The sequence below is a fragment of the Ambystoma mexicanum genome, chromosome 1p, assembly GCF_040938575.1.
Source record: "Ambystoma mexicanum isolate Mex_15411 chromosome 1p, UKY_AmexF1_1, whole genome shotgun sequence".
Lineage (NCBI taxonomy): Eukaryota > Metazoa > Chordata > Amphibia > Caudata > Ambystomatidae > Ambystoma > Ambystoma mexicanum.
Window position 1 is genome coordinate 534,780,246 of NC_090921.1, and position 23,052 is coordinate 534,803,297.

General features: G+C 45.3%; 1 protein-coding gene across 3 annotated transcripts in view; it reads right to left on the reverse strand.

Moving 5' to 3' along the window:
- FZR1 (fizzy and cell division cycle 20 related 1) overlaps positions 1 to 23,052 on the reverse strand; it is a 259,477-nt gene that overhangs the window by 210,502 nt on the left and 25,923 nt on the right. The window contains exon 2 of one of the 3 annotated variants that reach the window (XM_069649446.1): positions 1,792 to 1,952. The exons of 1 other annotated variant lie outside the window; for it this stretch is intronic. In XM_069649446.1, coding sequence (XP_069505547.1) covers positions 1,792 to 1,860 — 69 coding nt within the window. In that variant the 5' untranslated portion in view covers positions 1,861 to 1,952. Of the gene's footprint in view, positions 1 to 1,791; positions 1,953 to 23,052 lie in introns of those variants that run through there. One more of the 3 variants, XM_069649447.1, reaches the window with a different exon arrangement.

Genomic DNA, 23,052 nt, shown 5'->3' on the forward strand with positions numbered 1-23,052 from the left:
AATTATACAACATATGAACACCTGTATTTCCGCCGCTCCCCACCCCCATTACCTGCAAGACGTCTCAGCTCAACACACATAAGGCACTCCGGCTCACATCCATCCTGCAGACAAAAACCAGGAAACAGGAAATGGTGTCAAACACTTCTCCGTTCCTGCTTTGTGACCTTTGCACTAAAGCCCCACCAACTCGCAGGCCAAATCCAGACTAAGATCAAGTCCTCAGCTGCAGGGAAGCCTACATCATGTTCACTGGGATGGCAATAATTATGGCTACTCCAGAATGGGCACCAACCCTCCACGCATTTCGAACTAGCCACCAGTGCTTTGGGGCAACAGCCCTATCCGGACTTGCAGATTTTCTACCAAAAAAAATTTCAAAAAACAAACACGCCAAGCTATTTCCAGAATTGCCTTCACCACCACTAAAATCCACCATTCCTCAACTGACGCCAATCATGAAGTTCAAATCAGGTACGAGATGTGCATGAATGATCCCCAGACTCACAACTGGTTAAGGTGTCTGGAGATCGTCAAATAGAAAATTGCCAAAAACGAGTGCTGCACTAGGTTTCAAAAATAGAATAAAAAAATAAAAAAAACATTAAAGAAACTCCTAATGGTCACAGCAGGCACCACACCTTTAACATTCTCTTGGCCTTAATCGCTGGTCCTAGACAAGTTTCGAAACCATGCTGTTCAAAAGAGACCATGCCTTCAAATCCCTAGTGAATGAAGTCATCAGAAACAGGTTTCCCCATCTACGGCTGTTCAAAGGGATAAAAAAAAAAAAAAAAAAAGTAAACCAAATTTTAAAAAATACTAAAAAAAAAAAAGAATAATAAAAATACACCCCCCACCTTAACTCCCCTAATCTATAGAACACTGATCATGCTTCGATCTACGGCATCCAAGGCAGGACCCTACCTGTCAAAACACAGCTAAGCTCTGGAGGGGTCTTTCCATATTAAGGCATTCAAATTGATGGCACCCATTGGCAGGCCAAGTCAATAGTCCTGGCCTCAGACCAAGTCAATAGTCCTGGTCTCGAAAATGGCGAATACATCACATCTTTGGAATCATGTTCTTCCATTTGTAATGCCTATGCCGCCTGAAAAAGCACAAGGGGATGAACGGCAACTTTAACAGTTTTTCTATACGATAAGCAGAAGTATTTTTCCAAGTTTTAGCTTTCACTTGGATGCATTAAACAAGAGGTTGCCTGTCGCATTGCATTGAAGGTTCAGAGATGGAGTTTCTTATTGAAACAAATATAGAATTGCTGCTTCTTGAACGCGGAGAACCACTTTTTCCCATTCCCTGGACTGATTCTGAAATCCGAATGATAGCAATGTTGTCAATTTCAGTAGTTGACTGCATTACAATCAGATTGGCTGAAAAAGAGGTCAGTGACATAGTCATCAATCAGAGGCACTAAGGGACCCCCCCACTGTTGTGCCAAACAGAAGCAACGCTGCAAATTCAAGTCAAAAGTCCAGGCAGTAATAGGAGAGTATTCACTGGTTTCGTTAACATTAGAACAATAGCTCATTAGAGAAATATCAGGGCATAGAAGAGACATTAAGTCAATTCAAGATGACCCGATTAAGTGCTCCACATGGCACCAAAGGTTGTAGGGTAACGGAAGATAACATGCAGAGAAGACTGGTTGAGGTTTGTCAGTGTAGGGCATTAGTCACCAACCCACCCCAAAATGGTAACTCGGCTGCTCCAATAATAGCGTGTGGCTTCGTACAACGCAATCATGCAAGGTAGAGCTTTGTAACCTACACAAGGCATTGTGTTTTCATTCTGGATGTTGATCTGACGTAGGAGGCGCCTCTCGTAATCCTGGTCCATGTCGATTGAGGAGCAGCTGGGGGTAAGGGGAGAGGATGTCAGCTCGCCTCAGGTACTTCTAGGCATGAACACTGAGCCACAATGCCAGTCAGCTACAACAAAAGAAATATATCAAAAGGTAAAATATTATCGAGCATCCAGATTACTAGAGAAAAAAATATATATAGCTAAAAGGGGGAACTACTACGGGCAAGAAGAGGCGGGAAAAGGGGAGAAAGACGGGGGAGAGAAGGAGAGTGAAAGGAGAGAACAAGAGTTAAAATGTGCGAGAAATTCAGAGAGCCCCTCACTAGTGGGCAACAGAAACCCTTGAGTTTACAATGGTTATAAACAGACGCGCTAGATTATGCTCCATTTGTGAAGTACTAACACTGCGCTACGGCACTAGTGTCTGGGATATTTTGTGTTATTTACCAGTAAGGGTAACATTTATATTAGAAATGGTGCACCATGTAGCACATGGGGCTGTGCTACAGCAAGGTGTCTTTAAAGAAGGGTGGAGTGGTAAAGTAAGGAACTCACTCCAGGGCTCCACTCAAAACACCTAGGTCCAACACTCTGGACCTAACCAGAGACTGGGTGATCAGCTCCCGCTCCAGTTTCCTCCCATGGTTGTTTGTAGATCCGTTGCTGCTAAATTGCTCACCCTCCCCTCTCCCCAGACGTTAGCTCCTGTCGCTTTGTACCTTTGCTTCCATCACTGTATCCTTCCCTCTATGACTTGCGAAGAGCACTGTTGCTTTCCAAAGTTAAGTGAGCGGTCAATAAATACCCAAATAATGTTTTCAAAACTAGGGGACAGAACAGGCATACAATAATTATATAATAGAAATCAAGAGCATAGGTACAGCAATTACACAGTGCAATTTACAAATATACAGTCATGTGCGATATTACCAGGTAAGCTTGGCAGTCAGTTGAGAAGGGATAGGATAGGGGTTGGAGAAATACCTTCACCAACCAGCACAAACGTCTAATAGAGTGGCTTTGATTGCCAGGAGAACGCATTCCAGTAGAGGGGGATATTAGTCAGGAGCGGAAGAAGGCATAGTGGGTGTGAGAAACTGATATTTTGATGCAAGCAGAGAATGGATGTCAGTCTGAGAGCGAGAACAAGACATCAGGAAGCAAGTTAAAACTAGGAGCGCAATCTGCAAGAAGGGTGTTACAGATGGAAAGCAATCCTGCACATGGTGTTGCAATAAGGTGGGGGAAGATCGAGATAGGTTGTAAAGGGTGCGTGCAGCAAAAAGCTAGTGACATTTTTAGAGAGGAGAAAATGAGTATGGGTGGGAGTACAGAGGGTGCAATTTGGAAGGAGACCAAGGAGTAGGCTCAAGCAGTAGTCCAGTTTCGTAAACACCTGGTGTTAGGAAAGATTTTAGTTGTGGGTTATTTTCCTTCCATGTGGCAACCCCTAAACTTTTTGCTGTTTTCACCAGTATCTAGACTTTGCCAGAGAAGTGCAGCCTTCTGCCGCACTCCTCTGGGCTTTCGCTCCCTTCTTACGGGGAAACTGACATGCCCTTAAGACAGTCAGTACCGGGGAACGTTGTTTTCCGTAGTTTCTTTATCATGTTGCAGCTTTCGTGCAACATGACACAAGAGGGCACTGTAAGCTAAGTTACTGCTCTCTTGCGTCTCTAGTCTTCTACAGGCCGTAGATACTCTTTTTGGATTGTAAATGATCGGCGCAAGTGAATCACGGACGGGACTGGTGGCAGCGATCGTTTGTGTTTTTGAGCTCCTTTTGGCGTTTTTTAGCGTGTTTCTCGCGCTTAGCCCAAAATGGTGGCCTGGCTCCCAAAATGGCCAGACCACGAGGCTCTTTGTCCTGTCCGCTGACGGGCATGCCCCCTTCACCTTCCCCAGGTCAAGCCGACCCAGGGCCTTCCTTATTTGGGCATGTACCTTCCCGCGAAACAGATGCTTTTGCAGGCTTCTACAGGCCTTGTGTGTGCCTCCAGGATGTGGGCTGGGATGTCTGGTCCCAATACACATCCTGGGTGCCAGAGAGTCTAGTGTGGTATGAATCCTGGGACCACCGTGGTCCGTGATAGGTCCACGTATGGTGTGAGTGTTTTGTGAGCAGATCTCCCATTGGGTCCTCTCCGTTTTGGCATGAAGGGAACCGTGGATAAGAGGAGGCTGGAAACACCACTACCATGTCGATCTCCTGAGTTCTCATGAACAAAGGGATACAGGAGCCAAGTATCCTGCAACCACGAGGCTGAACCAAGGAATCGCTGGTGACCCGCTGAAGGACTGCTCCTCTGCACTGCTGTCGCTTTGTGAAACCCTTTCTACCTCGGATCGAACGAGAAGGCCTGTACTGGTACTTCGACCCTTAGAATAGCGGGTACAACTATTCTCGGCACCTTCACCATCTCCTTCACGTAAGCCTTCGGAAGTGTCTCTGGGCCATCCAGCAGACTGACCAGCCTACCCAGGAGTCTGGCTCTGTAACCACCGTCAGGTTGTGTTGTATTTCGAGTCCTTGTCACTCTCACACGATTCGTACACTTGGCATTCCCAGGTCTGAAGTGAGTAGTGTACATTTGGCTGAGATACACATGGCCGCTCCGTTGCCCTGCTGTGGTAACAAACTGTGCGGGTTCACTGCGTTTGGGACACCCTCAACTCTGCTGCTGCGGAATCTACACGACGACGAGACGTCCCCTGCTCCTATCTGAACCTGCCAGCATTGAAACTGACGCGGAGAAGCCTGGGTCTGACTGCATCAGGGACCGGCGAGTAGCATAGCTAGGAACTGGTCGCCCTCCTGCAGTAGCCCATAGCCTATCCTCGCTGTGTCAAACAGCACGCCTTTCCGTGCTCGCGCTCTGCTTCTGCCCACAGTGGAGGCTGCGCTTGAGTCGGGGAGCTCTGTTCATCTTCATTTGTTCACCGAACTGAACTGCCCGATTCCCTCGAAGAGACTCCCCTTTTTACCCGTTGGCACCAGCGTGTGCAGATACTTTTGAGCACAAGGCTCCACTCTTCGTAGGGTTTGGACTTCCTTTTAGTTAGGTGCCTCTGAAGACGGACTGGGTCTGATTATTATTCGCACTGCCCGTTTTCCTCCCCATCTAGGTGGTCTACACATTTCGTGCGTCTAACGCGTTACTCATTTGTATATATATTGTATTGGTTTGGTATGTGTTGGTTTACTTGAGTTTTGTTGTGATTTCTCGCTACGGTGATTGCTGCAAAGGCCTTGGAATAAATGTGTCTATATTTTTAATATAACACCTGTTTGGAGTAATCTGTAAGTGTCCTTGCTGCGTGTGCTCATTGCGGGCTTTCAGTCACCCTCACCCCTCTTGAGACCTAGTCTTGACCGCCGCGATCGCTACCCTGATTGGTCTGGCTTGTCCAGAGGTTACCCTGTTCCAAGAAATTGGAATTGTCCTCCCGGACAGAGTTCAGAAATCCGTCTTAACACCTGGGTAGAGAGACATTAAACAAAGTGCTGGTGGATGTAAATAAGGGTGATTCTGGTTGCAGTGGCAATGATCAACTGACATTGAAGGTCTCAGTTAAAAAGGACCCAAAGTTTATCATTACAATTTTTTTTTTTATAACACTTGATACCGCAGACCAGTTCCTAAACGCGAGACCGGGATTCGAACCTGTGTTGCTATGCGTTGTCTTGCTTCCAAGACAAACACATGGCCCCAGAGCTATCCTCCCGGCCTGTAAAGGAGCAATGAGGTCAAGAGGGCGGTTGTCCTTGAAGGCTGAAAGGAAGGACTCATCTTGAGTTTTAAAATAAGGCAGCTGGCGATTCATCCTTGAAAGAGAAAACGATCTGGCTAGTCACAAGCTGAAATTAGTTTATCTAGGGAGGTAGCCAGGAGGCTAAAGAGGAATGGTTCTGGGACTGATCATTGATCAACACCCACTGGAAAGTTGAGTGCAAGAAGGTCGAGAAGGAACAGTCAGAGAGATAGGGAGCAACACAGTCACGAAAGGGTTTTAAAGCCAAAAGGGGAGTTAGGGATGAGCCACAGTATCAAAAGCTGCAGAGAGAACAAGTGGAATGAGGATGGAGAAAAAGGGAGAGTGCAGAGCGAGGAAAAATGCAAAGAATAAAAAAAGAAGAGGAAAGAACCACGATGCAAGTATAGATGTTGGTTACTTGGACCAGGCATACTACAAACGGTTTTGGCTGTAAAAGTAGCCTTGGGGAGATCTTGACTGTAGTGCGAGAATAAAGAGAAATCAGCATTGGGTCACAATGGAGTCAAAATGAAAAAAGCAAGTGAGGAAGTCACGGGGTAGTAGTGGTAAATATGTCGGATCTCTCTGGCAAAACAAGTGCAGAGAGGTCATGCATGCACATCACATACGACTATGGTTATACAAGTGCTCAAAGACCAAACGTGTGGGCGGGTGATCACGACCGTAAGCGAACTCCAATTAAAATGGTCAGAGCCAGTGCTGAATGGAAACATGATGCGCTTAAATACTCGGGTGGTCAATACTACACAGAACACCAGCACTGCTCCGAGAAATGTGTGTGATGTGCAAGTTGAAAAGTGGACAAGTGTGTTTTTTTATGGAGAAACGTGGGGCTGCATCCCTTGGCAGAGTGCTTAGAAGACAGATATTTGAGAGAACCCAGTTGTTGAGCAAGTGCATTGGGGGTGGGAGCGAAGGACAGTGGGGGGGGGCACAGGCTACCCATAACATGCTAATTTACATTACATACAGTTAATAAGTAGGTGAATGAGCCCACGAGCCAATATGGGCCCGTTATGCAGTAATGTAGAGGTATACGGCTGTCATTTTGGCGGCCTCGGCTTAATCGTACACAAAAAATCGAACTTCAAATGCTCCTGCTCCACCAGCTTTCAAAGTAAGGGACAGCAAACAGGTAACTTATAAAGAATGAATTACTTTATGCGCAGCTCGTCATCCTCGTTTCTGCATAGTTTAGATCAAGAAAATGGAGACGCAGTAAGAGTACAGCACTATTTACCAATGACGCCCTAAAGTGTTAACAAATAAAATGTGTTCACGAGCGCATAGAAGACGACATGGGGGGGCGGGGCAGCGAACAATCGTGTTCAAAGAGCTCATCAAGTAATGATCAGACATACAACTGGAGTTTTCATGTCACCTCTCATACCTAGTGGGCCTTGCTTTGTGCGCAGCCTCTGTGCCACCTCACCGAGTTCGCGCTGGACTTCGGCAACAAAAAACTGAACGTTGAGAAACAGCGAAGCTCCCAACCCTTCAGTCGGGACACGCTCACAAGCCACATTGTTAAAAAAATAAAAATAATCATCAAATGTGGAAAAGGCAGGAGGAGTTGAAACTTCACTATACGTCAAGACGTGAGGAGTTGAAACTTTACAGGCAGTATACTCCAGCACAAAGTTCTTCCCCTCTGGCACTGAAGCCACCATGAATGAACCCAGTAACCCCCCTGCCGCCCACCCCGCTTTGCTTTAACGTGTATGGCCCGCTGTGCCCGGTTAATGCTATTTGGCCTTAAAGTCACACTGAAAAAAAAAACAAAAAAAAAAGTTTTCATTTTAGATGCAATGTACCCAACAAATATCACTTTTCCATTGCACAACCTTCTCAGACTACAAATCCCAATGAAAGGCAATTAGGCGCGACTCCGATTGATAAAGAAACGTCACCCTACCTGCAACTTCAGCTTAACTGCTTCACATGTTGTACCTACTTTACTCCTAAAAGCAGAGCAACAGTGCACTGCAGGGCGAGAACAGGGCCGTATAGCAACAGGGGTGGAGCCCACGCCATAAATCTCTTCAATTACCAGCAAGGAGTAGTGACTTCCACAGCACCAGATACGAGGTTCCCATGCCAATCCGGATGCCGAGATAGAGGAGGCATGCTTGGCACTCCCAAGCAACCTTAACAAGGTTACCACCAACTTACAATTCGAAGCAGAACATGCCTGTGGCCCTGATAGAGGGGCCAGAACACAGGTTCAGAAATCACTATAGGCGCCTCTCGGTCTAACGATTTGGGGATTCCTTTTAGTTCCTTGCTCTTCAGTGTGCTTTATACGGAAATATACCGACGGCATTTGTACCATTTCCAGCTATACAAAACGAAATGTAAATAGCAACGGCATTTAACAAAACAAAAACGTCCACCTGCTCTACGTTTAACACACTGACCATATGTGGGAATAAATTATACTGGCACTTAAGCCATCTTTTGTGATTAAATGTACAATGAACTCTCAAGAAAGTACGTCTTCGATGTGAAGGCAAAACCTCGGTTCTAGATTAGTTACTCCACGCATTTTGCACCCTCTTCAAATAACGCTAATAATTATCTAAACAGTAAAGCACCCATGCAAACTAAACAAATTTGGTTCACTGAACTACCATGCTATGACCCGAGTCCTAAAGCCTACTAGGTATCTCACTAAAAGACCATCTCCGAGACAAAAGGGAACAGTTTTTATGCCAGATCATTGTGTCCCAACTTTAAAATCGCTGGCTTTTGCAGCTTTCACTTGAACCAGTCTGTTTGCTAGCCCAGTTGAAAGATGGGCGAGAGATCTGGGTCAACTGGACGACTCGGAATGGGAACACGCACTGGGAAGGGCTACGGAACTGACTCCATAATTGGAGCTATCCAGTTTAAAATTCTGCATAGAGTATATTACAGTGGAGATCTGGGAGCTATTTAGCTCCTGCTTGTAGTCTTTTAGAGCCTGGCTAGCTTTACACCAACAGCTACGAGGATCTACTTTTGGCTCCCCGGCAAACTGATCGAAACAAACACGCTTATGAGAATTTAATTCTTCGCAGACAATCTATAAACAAACATTAGGACACATCTATACGACATTTAAAGCAAAAAGGGTCATCAATAGTTGACAAAATCTTATGTTTCCAACTTATGTGGAAGTAGATTTGCAGAAAGTTGTACTAGTTCCCCGTTCGACAGTGGTAGCTCCTGGTCATCTTCAAGCACTGTACCTTACACCAGTTAGCGGCTACATATGGGTAGAAGAGAAAAAAAAAACAGTTACTCACCGTAGTGACTAATGTACTCTTCGTCTATAGTCCGCTTGCCTCAGAACCTGTGGGGGTATTCCGTCCTTCGGGACGGGACCGGAGCACCATTTGCTAGCATACAAAATATTCCTTTTATTTTTACGCAGGGCCAGCACGTGTGGCTTTAGCCCTGCCTTCCTGAGCCCCACCCTTCACATCGCCCTTCAATCCTTTTCTATCGCCAAGGTCAGTAGACATATTAGCAATAGGAGTGAACTTTTTTTTTTTTTAAGGTGGGCGGGCATGGACTAGGAGTACATCAGTCATGTTTTACTCCTACGTCCTGTCCCCTTTCCTCCATACTTGTGGGAGTCACAAGCATTGATGTATAAACTGGGTGGATGGAAAACTCCCTTACTTAAAAGAGGTACCCAAGAACAGCCTGACCGAACTAAGCATCCGCTCATGAACTAAGTTTGAGGCAATAGTGTTTACGAAATGCTAAGGGGGAGGCCCAAGTGGCTGCCTTAGGGATTGTTTCCCAAGGAACTTATTTTTGAAAAGCTAATGCAACATCTTTGTCCCACACCACCTTCGGGGGCTCATAGTCCCCAACTGTGCAAACCTCTGAAATGCTGGAGTTTATCCAGCTGGAAATGGAGGCTTTAGAGGCCTGTGCTCCTTCCCGATTTCCAAACGTGAAAGATGAGGGAGTGTTGAAAGTTCTCTTTTAGCAACTTTTCCTTCATATTCTATAGACCCCTAAACTTTTTTTATTTTACACAATGCCCTAACTTGTTGCAGTGACTCCTTCAGCTTCATTCCACTGGCCACTTCAATCGCATGTTATGGGGGAAACTAGTCCTTCAGGCTGTCAGTACTGGGAAACTAGGTTTCCGTTAGCTTTCTACTTGTTGCCCATTTGGGAAACTATCATTTCGCTATGGAGTTTCTTTTTGTGCTATACTCCACTCAAGGGATTTTTTTGGTTACCCAAGATGTGCTAAAAGGACAAACTGGTGGCAGCAGTTATTTCTTACTACATTTTTGGTTAGCCTCACCGTAGTTACAACATTTGGCTAGATTCCAACAATGGCCGTGCCACAAGGTTTTCTCTTGTACCTTGGCCATCTTGGGTTTTTGCCTTCTTCCTGCGCTTTCAGGTCAGAAAAATCCTTGTATGGCCATGCACTTGCCCGGGAAGCACAAAGGTTTTGCGGGCTAGTGCAGGGCATGTGTGAGAGGAGCCACTAAGTGGGTTTGGACTGTCTGCTCTTAATCCACAACCTGGCTCCAGAAAGCCGGGTGTGTATGAGAGCATGAGACCCACAGTGGTCCACGATTGGACCACTGCTGGTGTGCATGTGTGGGGTAGATTTTTCCATTGGTGGGCCGAGTCAGATCACTCACCTGACTTAGGATAAGAAAACGAGCCCTGTAGCCGTTCCAGCAGATCTGAATAAGGCGCCAGTACCCTGAGAAGCCGAGCAGAAGGATGATCCAGAGATGCACTGGACGAGGCCTGGCAACCAAATCCTGCTGCTGCTCAAGGGAAGCCCTGCTTGGCAAATGATCTCCGAAGGACTTTGTGGGTGCTTCAACAGGAGTGGTGGAACCAACCATTCCCGACGTCTCCTGGTAACCCTGCAAGAGAGCCTGTTCCGAAGTGTCCGTGGGCTATCCAGTGGTCTGTCGAGCTTAAATTTAGGCTGCTGTGATAGGAGTACTGTCGTCCCGCTTATCCAACAGCACACCCTTCTGCTGAATGATAGAAAGTTTCAGACCGCGATAGCTGAATCCCTTTGTGTCGCTGTGCAATGGCGACGTCGCCAAAGACTAGTTTCCTGCACCAATTCCAGTGTCATGAGACGTGCTGCAGTGAAGTGTTCGCAGCAGCTCCTGTAACCAGCCAGACAAGTCTCTGCACTTTCAGCTTCTGGGAACCGAAAGGAAGGTGGCAAAACTTGCCTATGGTGATCACCTCCGGACCTGTAAAGTCTGGACCAAAACCGAAGTATGGGTGGCTAGTAGTGAGGATATCTACCGGTGGCCTTATTTCATCCAAAGAGTTTTCTAACTTTGGGCTAAATTTTGTCATTATGTGTCTTGGGTAGTACTTACTGTCTAAAGCCATCCGAAAGCTGGACACAGTTTGCAATAACTGATACCGACATTTGAATCCGTCCTCACATCTTCAAAACACGTCTAACTTTTACCAGTCTCAAAAAAGTATTGGAACTTTATGCATTCATGTGTGCCCCCCCCCTCGCACACGTTGAACATTGGGCACAAGGCCCCATTCATCTTAAAGCTGAACTTCTAAAGTCAGGATTATAATTTCAGAACAGTGTTGGTGCTAACTAAACAACTACTTCCTTTGCAGATACTGGTGAAGCAATTGATTTATGTGCACTGACTAATGGTACTATATCTTTGTTCTATAGTAGATAGTTGTGCGATACTTTACCTACCAATTAATAATGTTTCATGCGTTTACCTGGGCCTATAACAAATTGTACATTTTTATACTGTCTCAGTGTAATCCTTGGTGCTTCACTGTGTGGACTCATTATGGATGCCCAACCACACTCATCTCTCCTGAGATGAAGCCTTGACCCCTCTCCACGTTGCCTTGATTAGTGTGGCTTAAGCTCCCAGAAGTAAATCCCTGTTCAACAAGGGTGGCCTTCTAAACATCTGTCAACCGGCCCGAGCAGAGACATCCATTCTAACAAGGAGGTTCTGAAGTCTTTAGTTCTTTCTAAGAACTTGAGAGCCCTCCTAATGTCAATGTTGTGAAGGACCCGCTCGGCATCCGACGCTGTGTTGGAAAAAACACTGGTAAGGAAATAAGACTGATTATGAAAGTCTGAAAAAATCTTCGGTAGAAAGGAAGGGTGTATACGGAGCACCACCATGTCCTTATAAAAGGTCAGACGCCAGAAAAAGGTTCTTCAATAAAGAGCCTGAAGCTCCCCTATTCTTCTGGCTGAAGTAATGGACTACCAAAAAGGCACCTTCCAGGTGAGCAGTTTCAACTCCACTGTCACCATGGGCTCAAAAGGTTTATGGCAAAGCGCATTGAGCACAGAGACATCTTGGGCAACCAGAGGGGCTGTTGCCCCTCTGAACGATAAATCTGCACAGGCAGAGCAAGTGCATATAATACAATTAACAGAGTAGATAACAGCAAATAGAAAACGTTGTCAGACCTAAGTGCATTGAGGCGCCACCATGCAAGGGGGGGGGTGGGGGGGTGCAAGGGAAGACAGACGAATCTTCAAGGCATAGTACGTTCAGATCGTACAAGTGCACAGAGGTTACAGGAGAGGGGATGGGGGGTGGACAAGTGCAGTGTGTGGGGGTGGGTTCAAGTGCACCCAGTCAGTAAGAAGCCTGGGTAAGTGCTGAGAGATGCTACTCTCATGGGTCGTTCACCAAGTACAGTAGCGATAAGGCAAGTGCAGGGTCCAGAGGCAGGTGCAAGAGGTCTGGTGGGGGTGCCAGGGACCTGCGAGAGCCAGTGGAGGAATTTCAGTGCCGAGAGATGCAGTCCCTGGGCTTGAGGCCAAATATAAGTCTTGTGGTTCGGTTCTGGATGAGATGCAGAGGGCGCAAAGCAAAGGTAGGGAGGTTGAGAAAGAGGCCATTGCAGTAGTCCAGCCTTGAGAGAACCAGGGCTCTGGAGACAGTGAGCTGCCGGGGGAAGGTGAGAAAAGGAAGAGTATTTCACCTGTATTTATATTGCAACTTGTTTATTCTATGTACATACCCAAGTCTAAACATGTAAACCTGTGCCCAGATACCTTTGGGTGGCGACCTCTATATAAATAAAAACAGGTGCAGCTGGTAGTTGGACTTTTTAGAGATGTCCGAAATGTGAGTGTAGTCAAAGATTACCTTTTTTGCCTCGCAGGTGGGTACGTGCAGGGCCAAGGGAGACCGGCCAGAGTGCGAGTGGGAAAGTGATAGCAGGAGTCCTGAAGCAAACGATCTCAGGCTTACTGGCGTTGAGGCAGAGGTCGTTTGCAGCATACCATGAATGAATTGGAGACACAGTCCGGTATGAGTGAGGTAGAGGAGGCTGCTGAGGGTAGCCTGAAGGAGAGTTGCATGTCATCCGCATAACACTGGAAGTAGAGAAGTAAGTGGCAATCACACGTGCCAGGGCAGCCATGTAGATATCGAAGAACCAGGGGGCTAGGTTAGAACCCTGGGGAATGCCACAGGTTGAAAGAGTGATGGAGAGAAAGGACCCAAGTTCCACCTGGGATGGGCAGTCGGAAAGAAGGAGGTTAACCATGCCAGTGCCTGATCTGTGATTCCCAGGGTGTCAAGAGACGTTCAATCAGGATGTTGTGGTTTACTGTGTCAAAGGCAGAGGAGAGGGCAAGAAGAATGAGGACAGAAGGGGTGTTGGTGTCGAGATTTGAGAGCAGGTCTTCACAGGTGTTCAGAAGAGCAGGTTCCGTGCCTCTGGATGCTCCAAAGTGGTCGTGTAGGGAACCAGCAGATTCAGTGGGGTGGGTGAGCTGAGAGATCTCTAGGAGTTTGCCCAGGAAAGGGCTGATAGAGGTAGGGCTGTAGTTTGCCGGATTGGTGGGGTCAGCAGAGGGTGCACAAGGGAGTGCTTGAGAGAAGTTGGGAAAACTCCAGTGGCAAAAGAGATTGCAGAGATCAGCCACGGCTGGGGTGAGGGAGTCCGTTGTCCTAATGTTTTTGGAGGGGCTGGGGTCCCAGGTTTGTATGAGGCTTTCATAGACTGGACTTGTCAGGCAACCTCATCGGGTGTGAGAGAAGAGGAGTGGTGGAGGGGCAATGGGAGGCTCCAGATGTGTGGTGTATGATGTGGTGTGGAAGCGAGAGAGGAAAATATGTCTAGGGTTAAGTGGCCAGCCAGGGCCAACGAGCAAAGCTACTGGGTAGGTGTGACCGAAGAGGCTGCTTCAGGATTGGCCAGTTCCTTTTGTAAAGTTTGTCCGTGTTTGATGCCACAGAGATGCAGGTTTGAATAAAGACTCTTTTCTTGGTGTGGATACAGAGTCGATATTGCCTTTGAAGGAGGCGGCAGGCCAGTTTGTCGGAGGGTCCGGTCCACCTAACAAATTCCATTTCTGCTCAGCTGCCCTACACTTATATTGGGGTTCAAGCAATGGAGGGGAAACTAAGTTTGACTAAAGGCAAGACTATCACAGGACACATTACCAAATGTATTGGGAGCTGGGGCATATCCTTGCAAACAAGTGCAGGTGTGTTTGCCTCTGACCTGCCAGCGGCCTCCCTCCTGTGGACTTTGCGCAGCACGCATTTGTCCATACACATATGGCAGTAAAAGGAAAAGGGACCTAGGAATGCCAAACCAAAGGCACAACCAAAATAAATAGAAGTTGTTTTTTTTTTAACTAGTTTTTATTAGCATTTTTGCATTCAAAACAAAGACCATGTTTAGATATTACATTATGCCTAGCATGCCTTTGCATTCATACCACAGAGATCGCTAGTAAGCCCCCAACTACAACAGATCAATTGCATTCAAGTTGCATTCCATCATTGTATGATCTCTGCATTGTTGCTTGATGTCGAGTAGCCCATGCACAGGCCTCAGAATATTTACAGCCTCACATCTATCACTAACGTGCCTTTACTACATTTTTATGTCAATTGCTGCACAATTTATATTTGCATGAAGACTTTCTTTATCAATGCCTAAATTGTCACCATGTGTCCTAATATGGTCCAGTACCTGTCCTTATGCTGCCTAGTACACGTACCTTCAACGACGCTGAGCTCACTCGAGAAGCCATGTTACCCCAATACTGCTTAACTGTATGCTGACCTAACCGTACTGATGTCACCTAGACTACTGTAGGATGCATATTGCTCGCTTAGCCGGCACTAGAAGTCCCTTAGCGCAACTACTGCCTAGCTCACACCAAGAGTTATATTGCTTTAATACTGCCTAGTTGCCCTAGAGTTTAGGCTGTTCACAGGCTGCGCTGTTCATACCTAGACTTATATTGCATCCGTTATTGCTCTATGGTCCATGCCACTGATCCTGTACTCCGACTAGACAGGCGCGTGTTCCAACACGCACCAGCTGCTTACTTATAACATGCATGCCTTGCTGTCGTTACTGTTAGGAATTATTCCTAGATGCAAACCAACTCCGTTCCACCATACACCCATCACCTCTGTATTACCACTGTCTAACCATGAGCCATACCAACTACCTACCACAAGGGATTAAGGCTACACCCTTCCTACCCTCGCTTCTATACAATCTCCTGGACTCATCTATAAGGCCTACCAAGTTTTTACCTAAGATTTGTCTAGAATCTAAGCCTCCTAACATATCTCTCGCGAGCAGTGGAAACCTCCCTTTGCCTCTACCTAACCAGGACACCAACTGCCCTCTTATCCAATTGACACCCCTCAAACCTTGCTCTAGCAAAAATAGAAATAACAGACTCTGCTCGAGACTCCCGACTCTTCATGAGCCCTTGTGTAACGCCTCCCTTAAACATCTACTACTTAAGAACAAGCATAGCCGGACCCCTCCCAAAAACTCAGTTGCACATAGTAAAGACTCGACCAAAACCTTGAACAACCACAATAAAATACTGAAACAGGATAAATCAAGTGCCACTTCTACTAATGCTACCACACAGACCATTAAGGGTGCATTGATTAATGCCAGATCAATCATGCGACAGATGTCGCTGACCTAATCACAGCTTAAAACCTTGACGCCATTGCTATAACAGAATCCTGACTGCATGCAGCAGCAGGCCCCTTGATCATACTTGCTGTATCTGATAACTACTCTATCATAAGAGCTGACAGGACTGATTCTAGAGGTGGCGGCATTGCCATCATTGCAAAGTCCAACCTAGCCTTAAGATTAATCCCTTGCGCCAACATTTTCATCCCGCGAATTACTTAGCCATAATACTGGTATCTAATTCCCGCACCCTAACTGTTCACCTAATATACAGACCTCAGGGCCTATTGGCACCTTTGAGGAAAACACGATGACACTCATCGGACAATATCAAAACCTCTTCTCAACTACTACGACTAGGAGACTTCAATTTAGGATTGAACGATGACCAAGCACTAGTAGTAGCTAACACCCTTACGGAACACAGCATTAACCAGAGAATCACCCAGCCTACCCAAGACAAAGGGAGGACCTTACATTGCTGCATCATAGTTGACATCAGCTACCCAACCACATCAATTGCACCTCAATCATGGACGGACCATTATCTATTGTCACTCACTCATTCAGCTAATATCCCTAAAACTAAATCCAACCTAATAGCGCCTCCGTGCCCTACAGGGAACGGAACATTACGGTGGATGCTAGCCTGCCACATGTGGTCCCTACCCTGAACTCCTTAGGGGACTTTACTGACCCAAATATGCTAGTAGATGCCTACAACTGCACTATGACTAAAGCCTTGGACGACATGGCCCCTGTCAAAATGCACAAAGGGAAACCAAAAGCTCACCTGAACTCATGGTTCACTCCGCAACTAAAAACATTATGCGCTGAAAAAAGAAACCCCATGGAAACACCTCCGTTCTAAAACCAATCTGATTAATCTATCTGCGAAATATAAAGAGATACTTCTAACTAAACACGAGACGTACAACAAAAGAATTAATCAAGCTACTTCTAGAACTAAAGAGCTCTTTGTTATCCTCAGAGAAATGGAGACACCCATCGCTACCACAGATCCCTGCCTAAAGGACTAACTGGTGTACAAACATTCAGAATGCTCTTACCAACAAAATTGCCACACTTCAAAGTAAAATGACAAACGCTCAAACCTACAAAACTCAGATACACCCCGCCCCGTACCCAAAAGCCTTCTACCAAACCAGCGCAATGCTTAAAATTCTCCGGAGGCTCATAAAATTATTGCATACCTTGAGCCATCAAGGTGCCAAGGAGATAGCTTCACGGCCCAAATAATTAAGCGCTAGAGACCTGGTGCCGTTCACATCCAAATTAATCAATACCTCTTTTCCTCTGGTATTGTTCCCAGTAACCTTAATGAGTCTTGGGTTCTACCCCTCCTTAAAAAAAAACAATCTTTGGACCCTAGCATTCCGACCAATTACAGGCTAATCACTACGGCCCCGTTCTTAAATGAAGATACTGGACAGGGTCGCATACTTTCAGATCCAGGAATACTTGGAGACCAACCTTCTTCTAGGGCCTCAGCAATCTGGCTTTAGACCTCAACACAGGACCGAAACGGAGCTGACTGACGAACTCCAAGATAAAGGGAAAATTGCACTGCTACTACTGTTGGACCTAGCGTTCGATCTGATCGACCACAAAGTACTATGTAATCACCTTGCCACAGCAGCTCACTTCTCTCAGTATGCAATTACATGGATCCAATCTTTTCTAAACAATAGGACCACGAGTCTTCTCACAGTCGGCAGTATCTCCCCCGAGAGGAGCTCTAGGAGACGAGTTTGTGGTGGACTGGGAGTTTCCCCTTCTGTACGGGTTTTCCTCCAGTCCCTGTGATTCTTCACGTAATCAGGAGGTTGAGAAAGTTCAGGAAAACCATGATCCCAATTGCCCTGGATTGGGCCAGGAGGACGTGGTGCCCGGACCTTCTGGACATGTCCATCTGCCCTCCAATATGTCTTCCACAAAGAGTGGATCTTCTCTAGCAAGAGGAAGGTCGGGTTCTCCATCCAGAGGTCAAGACACTCAACCTTCATGCATGATTTCTGAGAGGTTGAGATATAAGGATTGGGACCTCCCGGACGACGTAACGGAGATTGTGCTTTTGGCCGGAAGGCCAGCAACTAAATCCTTGTACCGGTGTCGTTGGAATAAATTCAGTAACTGGGGCAAGGATAAGAATGTGGACCCTTTTCAATGTGGCACTCCTATGGTGCTTTCTTTTCTGCTACATTTGGCCACAATAAAGGGATACCTGGCAGCGCTTTCCATTTTTAATTGTTCCTCGGTAGAGGTTTCCCATTTCAAGATTCCATTGAATGTCAAATTTTTGACAGGGCTCACCAACCTGTACCCTTCAGTACCATTTCATGTCCCGGCTTGGAATTTGAATCTTGTGTTGAAATTCCTAACTTGTATACCATTTGAGCCTTTACATTCCTGTCCTTTAAGGCTTTTAACACTTAAAACTGGCTTTAACATCAGCACGCAGGGTTAGTGAGTTACAGGCTCTCTCGTGCAAACCTCCGTATGCTATCTTTCACAAGGAGTTAAACCTTCTTTCTTGCCGAAAGTAGTTTCTGACTTTCACTTGTCACAAAACATAACACTCCCAACCACCTAGCCTCCTCATTTGGGCAAAGTAGAGGATAGATTACACAGTCTGGACCCAAAAAGGGCTCAGAGTTTTTATATCTCAAGAATGTCAATATTGCGCCAGGATGACCACTTCTCGTGGGTTATACTGGTCATAAATTGGGATTAGCAGCGACAAAAACTATATTCTGCTGGATTACTTTGGCTAGGGGGATGGGGGGGGGGGGCTGGAGGGCACATGGGTAGAGAGAAACATTTTCCTCACATTATTAATGAAGCATGCCTTTTTCAAACACCAGAATACAAACAGGTAGCCTTTTCGCACATTTTTAGTTACGAGTCTTGGAAGTACATTTTCAAAATCCACAGGCCATTTGTTTGCCTCCTGCTAACTTGCATTCTGGCATTTGTAGTCTTGCATTCAAGGTGGGGGAAATACTACTACAATTGTACACTTTTTGCCAAGCATATTTCTATAAGGATTTCTGTCATTTGTGCGAGTGCTTTACTATGGTTTGCGTATTTTTCAAGTAATCTTTATAAAAACAGACTATTGTTTAAAGACCAAGTAGGGTGAGAAGGAAAAGGAGGCAAGAGAGTCATGAATATTTTCCCAGGGTGCTTCTGAGTGGTGATCTTGATCCCTGTTGATCTCAGGGTGCGGACAAAAGCAGATCTAAAATCAGTATTGTGAAATTCTACTCTGCAAAACTATAGAAGCACAGGCACCGAAAGGCTCAGACTGCGTGGGATACCATGTGGTGGTAGAGTGTATCCAGTTACACTAGCACCCTGTATAGGAGACGGAGGTCCCGCTAAAGTGAAATCAGGCATGTGAGCACAGCGCTTAGAAGATCGAGGAAGAAAAGCAGCTTGTGGAAGTGGCCAGTAAATGAAAAGTATTTCCCCGTTAGCCCACTGAACAAGAGTATCCGAGCGAGTTAGAAAATTGAGGATCATTGGAATAATAATGATTTTTTGTCCTGATGAAGGCCATATGGAAACTAATCGGGGAAACATTACTTGGGATGAGGTTATCTTTTGATCAATAGGCCGAAACGCAGAGTGTCGACAAAACATTTGTACATCCTTTAGTGAAAAGGTATTGGGATAACAGACATTAAGCATCTCACAGAGATTAAGAGATACAGAAAAAGGATTGAAACAGAGGACAGTACAAGGTTCTGTTCACTACAAGAACCCACATGAATAGAACCATTACACCAAAATACACTGTCCTGGATTGTGAAAGAATAAAAGAAAATATTATTGTGATTGCTTTCCTTCTACCTTTGATTTTTCTGATGAGACGTTTGTAAATTAATTGGAAATCTGTAATTATTGTTTTTGGTTAGATGAAACCTTTTGTACAAGAGAAAATGAGGGTACCTTACGCTAACCCATGATAAATGAAATGAGTTGATGTACTTTACAATGTAATGTATGTGGTATATGTTTTTAGCAAAACACAGGAGGGGGTCTTTGAAATTTATAAATAAGTGAAATTTGTTGTACGTAAAAACAAGGTATGGGACTGCCTTTGGTCTGTGAACATGTGTCAGCAAATAGAAGCCAACATTGGTCTAAAGCAGTAAAAAAACACCACACATGAGAAGAGGGTAGTCTACGATTCTTGTATGTTATTGCTATTACCCTATTATATCACAGACCCTCAATAACAAAAACGAAGGGTTCGACCTATTGTATACATGGAAAAGCTGCAGTGCTGGAGAGGTTATTTTCCCTGGTTCTGGCCCTGTGCTAATTTTCAGGGCACAGGTTGGGGATACATGTGGGTGGACAGTATCCAGACACTTTTCTGAGGGCATACGGAATCTCCCTTGCGATTTTGTCTAGGTCAGCAAGATTGCTTAAGTGTTCGGTTACTAGGACACCTTGGTTGTCATATCTGGAATATTTTAGCGGTAAATAATTTTTTTTATTTATATATATATATATATATATATATATATATATATATATAAGTCAACTACAAACAGATTCCAAGGATGTGAAGGCAGGGATTGGACTTGCAGCAGACAGGGCAGGTTGCATCAAATGCAGGATTGCCTTATAGTGCGATAGACCCCTTTAACCTGGGCGGTCTTAAGGCAGTGAAGTAAGCCATATTGCCGGTCTTCAAATGAAATTAACAGGGTTCAAGTCCTAAAAAAAAAATAAAGTGTGGGGGCTCAATGTATTGAGGAGCAGATGCTTACCTACAAGACCACATAAAAGTGTCAACGATGCACAAGTCGCATATTTGAATTTTGTTATGTTTTCCAGGGAATATTTCACTATAAAGTGATGGGTTCCAAAAAGGTGGACACTTTTTACAATTTCAAGAACCAGGTGCGACCACCCAGCAATGCCCGAGGCTCTCACCACGCTCAGAAAAAGAACCACCAAATCGCGACGACTCCCCTCACAACACTTCCCCTCTGTGACTCAACTCGTTCATCCCACAACTCTCTGAACTATCTTTAAGGCACATCAGACGCATTTAATACAATCAACCACCAAATTCTCCTTAAGAGATTGACAAAGGCTGGAATCAGTGGCACCACATTTTCTTGGCTGGAGTCCTGTCATTGAAAGTAGCCCGAGGTTATGATCCTACCATATATTCCCAAAATTCTGACTACTCCCCGTGGAACTCTGCAGGGTTCTTCCATTTCCCCCATCAAATATGTCTGTCATTGGCTACCTGGAGCTATTATTACTGATTCGGGTTCTATTGTTAATACAATGGTACACAGACTTTGCTTCTCCTGGACAAAGGGAGCCACTGCTAACACATTCTGTCAGTTTCTCACCAATTAGTGCCTCCAGGAGGACAATTTGGCCAAAGTTAAATTCTGACAAACAGAGACTGGTGGTGGGTGATCCTCCAGTGTCCTGAGCCACTTTTGTAAGTGGCTGCAAACCCAGTACCGGTAATCAGAAATCTAGGAGTCATTGATCAGCATCTTTCTGTAGCCCCTCAGAAATATCGCTGTCAGCAATTATTTTTTCCAATAAAGAGTTCTTAAGATTCTTCAAAATATCTGACCCCCAGATAGAACTCCAGTGGTAATATATCAGATAGATTACTACAACTCAAATCAGACTAGGAGCTTACAGAATGAATATAATGGCAGCAGCTCGTCTGTGGGCGTGTCTGAGGAGACCCGACTAGGTTACACCCAGTACTTAATTTGGAGGGTTATTTTCCAGGGCTCAGCATTTGCACTTATTTTTGAGCCCCAGCACTTATGGTTTCAGACAAACTTTAATTCTGAAGTGACGATGGTCAGTGCATCCATCAACCACAATGAGCAGGCGCGAGCTGTAGTGTAACTGCAAATAAGTCCAACTGTGGGTAGCAGTAGGGATGTAACGGTAGAACGGTATACCGTTAAAGATACCGTGAACAATAATAACCGTCATTGTTTATAGCGGTATACCGTATACCGTTAAGTGTGCTTTTTTATATCTGATTTGGAAAGGCTGCAGTAAGCAAGTGCTGCACAGTCTTGGTCTTGCACTGTTGGATGTGCTGTCTGCCAAGTAGTTTCAGTTGGAGCGGTTTTTAATGCCATTCCATAAATCACACGTGCCTGACATAAAATCAATATGTTAGCAATAGGAAGAATAAATACAGTGCCAAGAACGAAAAGGGTTTACTTTGGGATGGCGGCTTTGGGGTTTATATATTTATAATGGATAATGTTTGCTAAACATATGACAATGGGGGATTTCCCTGGTTCCATCATTGAATTTACATACAAGTCAAACTGCTAAATTCACTCAGCTCTGTGGGTATTCCCTGCAGCCATACCAAAGGGTAACATGTCCGTGATTGCTGAACACCTTTTGGCCCGCAAGTAAACTAAAGGCTGTAACGTAAAGAGAGCGTGTGTGTGTGTGCGCATACATGCGCACAAGCGTATACTACCATCAGCCTCCATTGATCTGTGGCATGCAGGTTATCAAGATGGCAACATGCTCATCTTCACCAGTAGCCCAGTGGGGGAGCTAAAAGCCTAAATGACCACGTAGTCGCAGCAGGGCTCCCCCCCCCCATTTCCTCTCCACACGTGTGTTTGGTGGAAGCAAGGGGTGGCATTTCAGTGGAAAGTATGTTGAAAGACCCAATTCTGGCCCCGGGGGCCTGATTTTGTTTGTGACGATAAATCTGGCAATTTATGACCCCTTAGAAAATATTTGTTAAGATTAATTAACATCACCTGCTATACCGCGATAACCATGATATACCGTCATTTGGCAGGAAAGTTATCATACCGTCATAAAACTAATACTGCGACACCCCTAGGTAGCAGCCAAGGGTGGTGGCCAGAGCGGTGGGGAACTGCCCACCCGCAGTGTCAAAGGAGTGCTAGAAATTACACCCACCCTGTCTCAGCTCCATCCCACTCTGTGCGTTCTAGTTTTGCCCTTTTTGAAGTACCTAACTTTCTGAAGCACAGATGTGCCTAAAGTTTGTTTGACATCTTAGTGTCCCTTAATTGGAATTCGCTGCTACAGCCTTTTAATGCCAATGTACTACTTCGTCTTTATGTGCAATCCTTTTTTCCTCAGGCTTTTCAGACTAAAATATTGTTCTTCGCCAGCCTATTTTGCAGTTAGTTAAGTGTTAGGCTACTCACTGCTTCAGTGAATGAGAAACCTTAGGATAGTTGCATGCTTAACACTGACGAAGGGGAGAATAAGCGAGTGAGTGAGCCACCATTTTCAATGTCATTTTTGTCCATCCATTTACTTGAATGTCACAGGTTATATATACCATGCTTGAAATGCTAGGTGTTATTGCAACAGAATATGCTGGGTCAAAGCAGAGACGTCACAGTCAGTGCTGATGGCATTCTTATTGGAACACTTGCTATATCGATT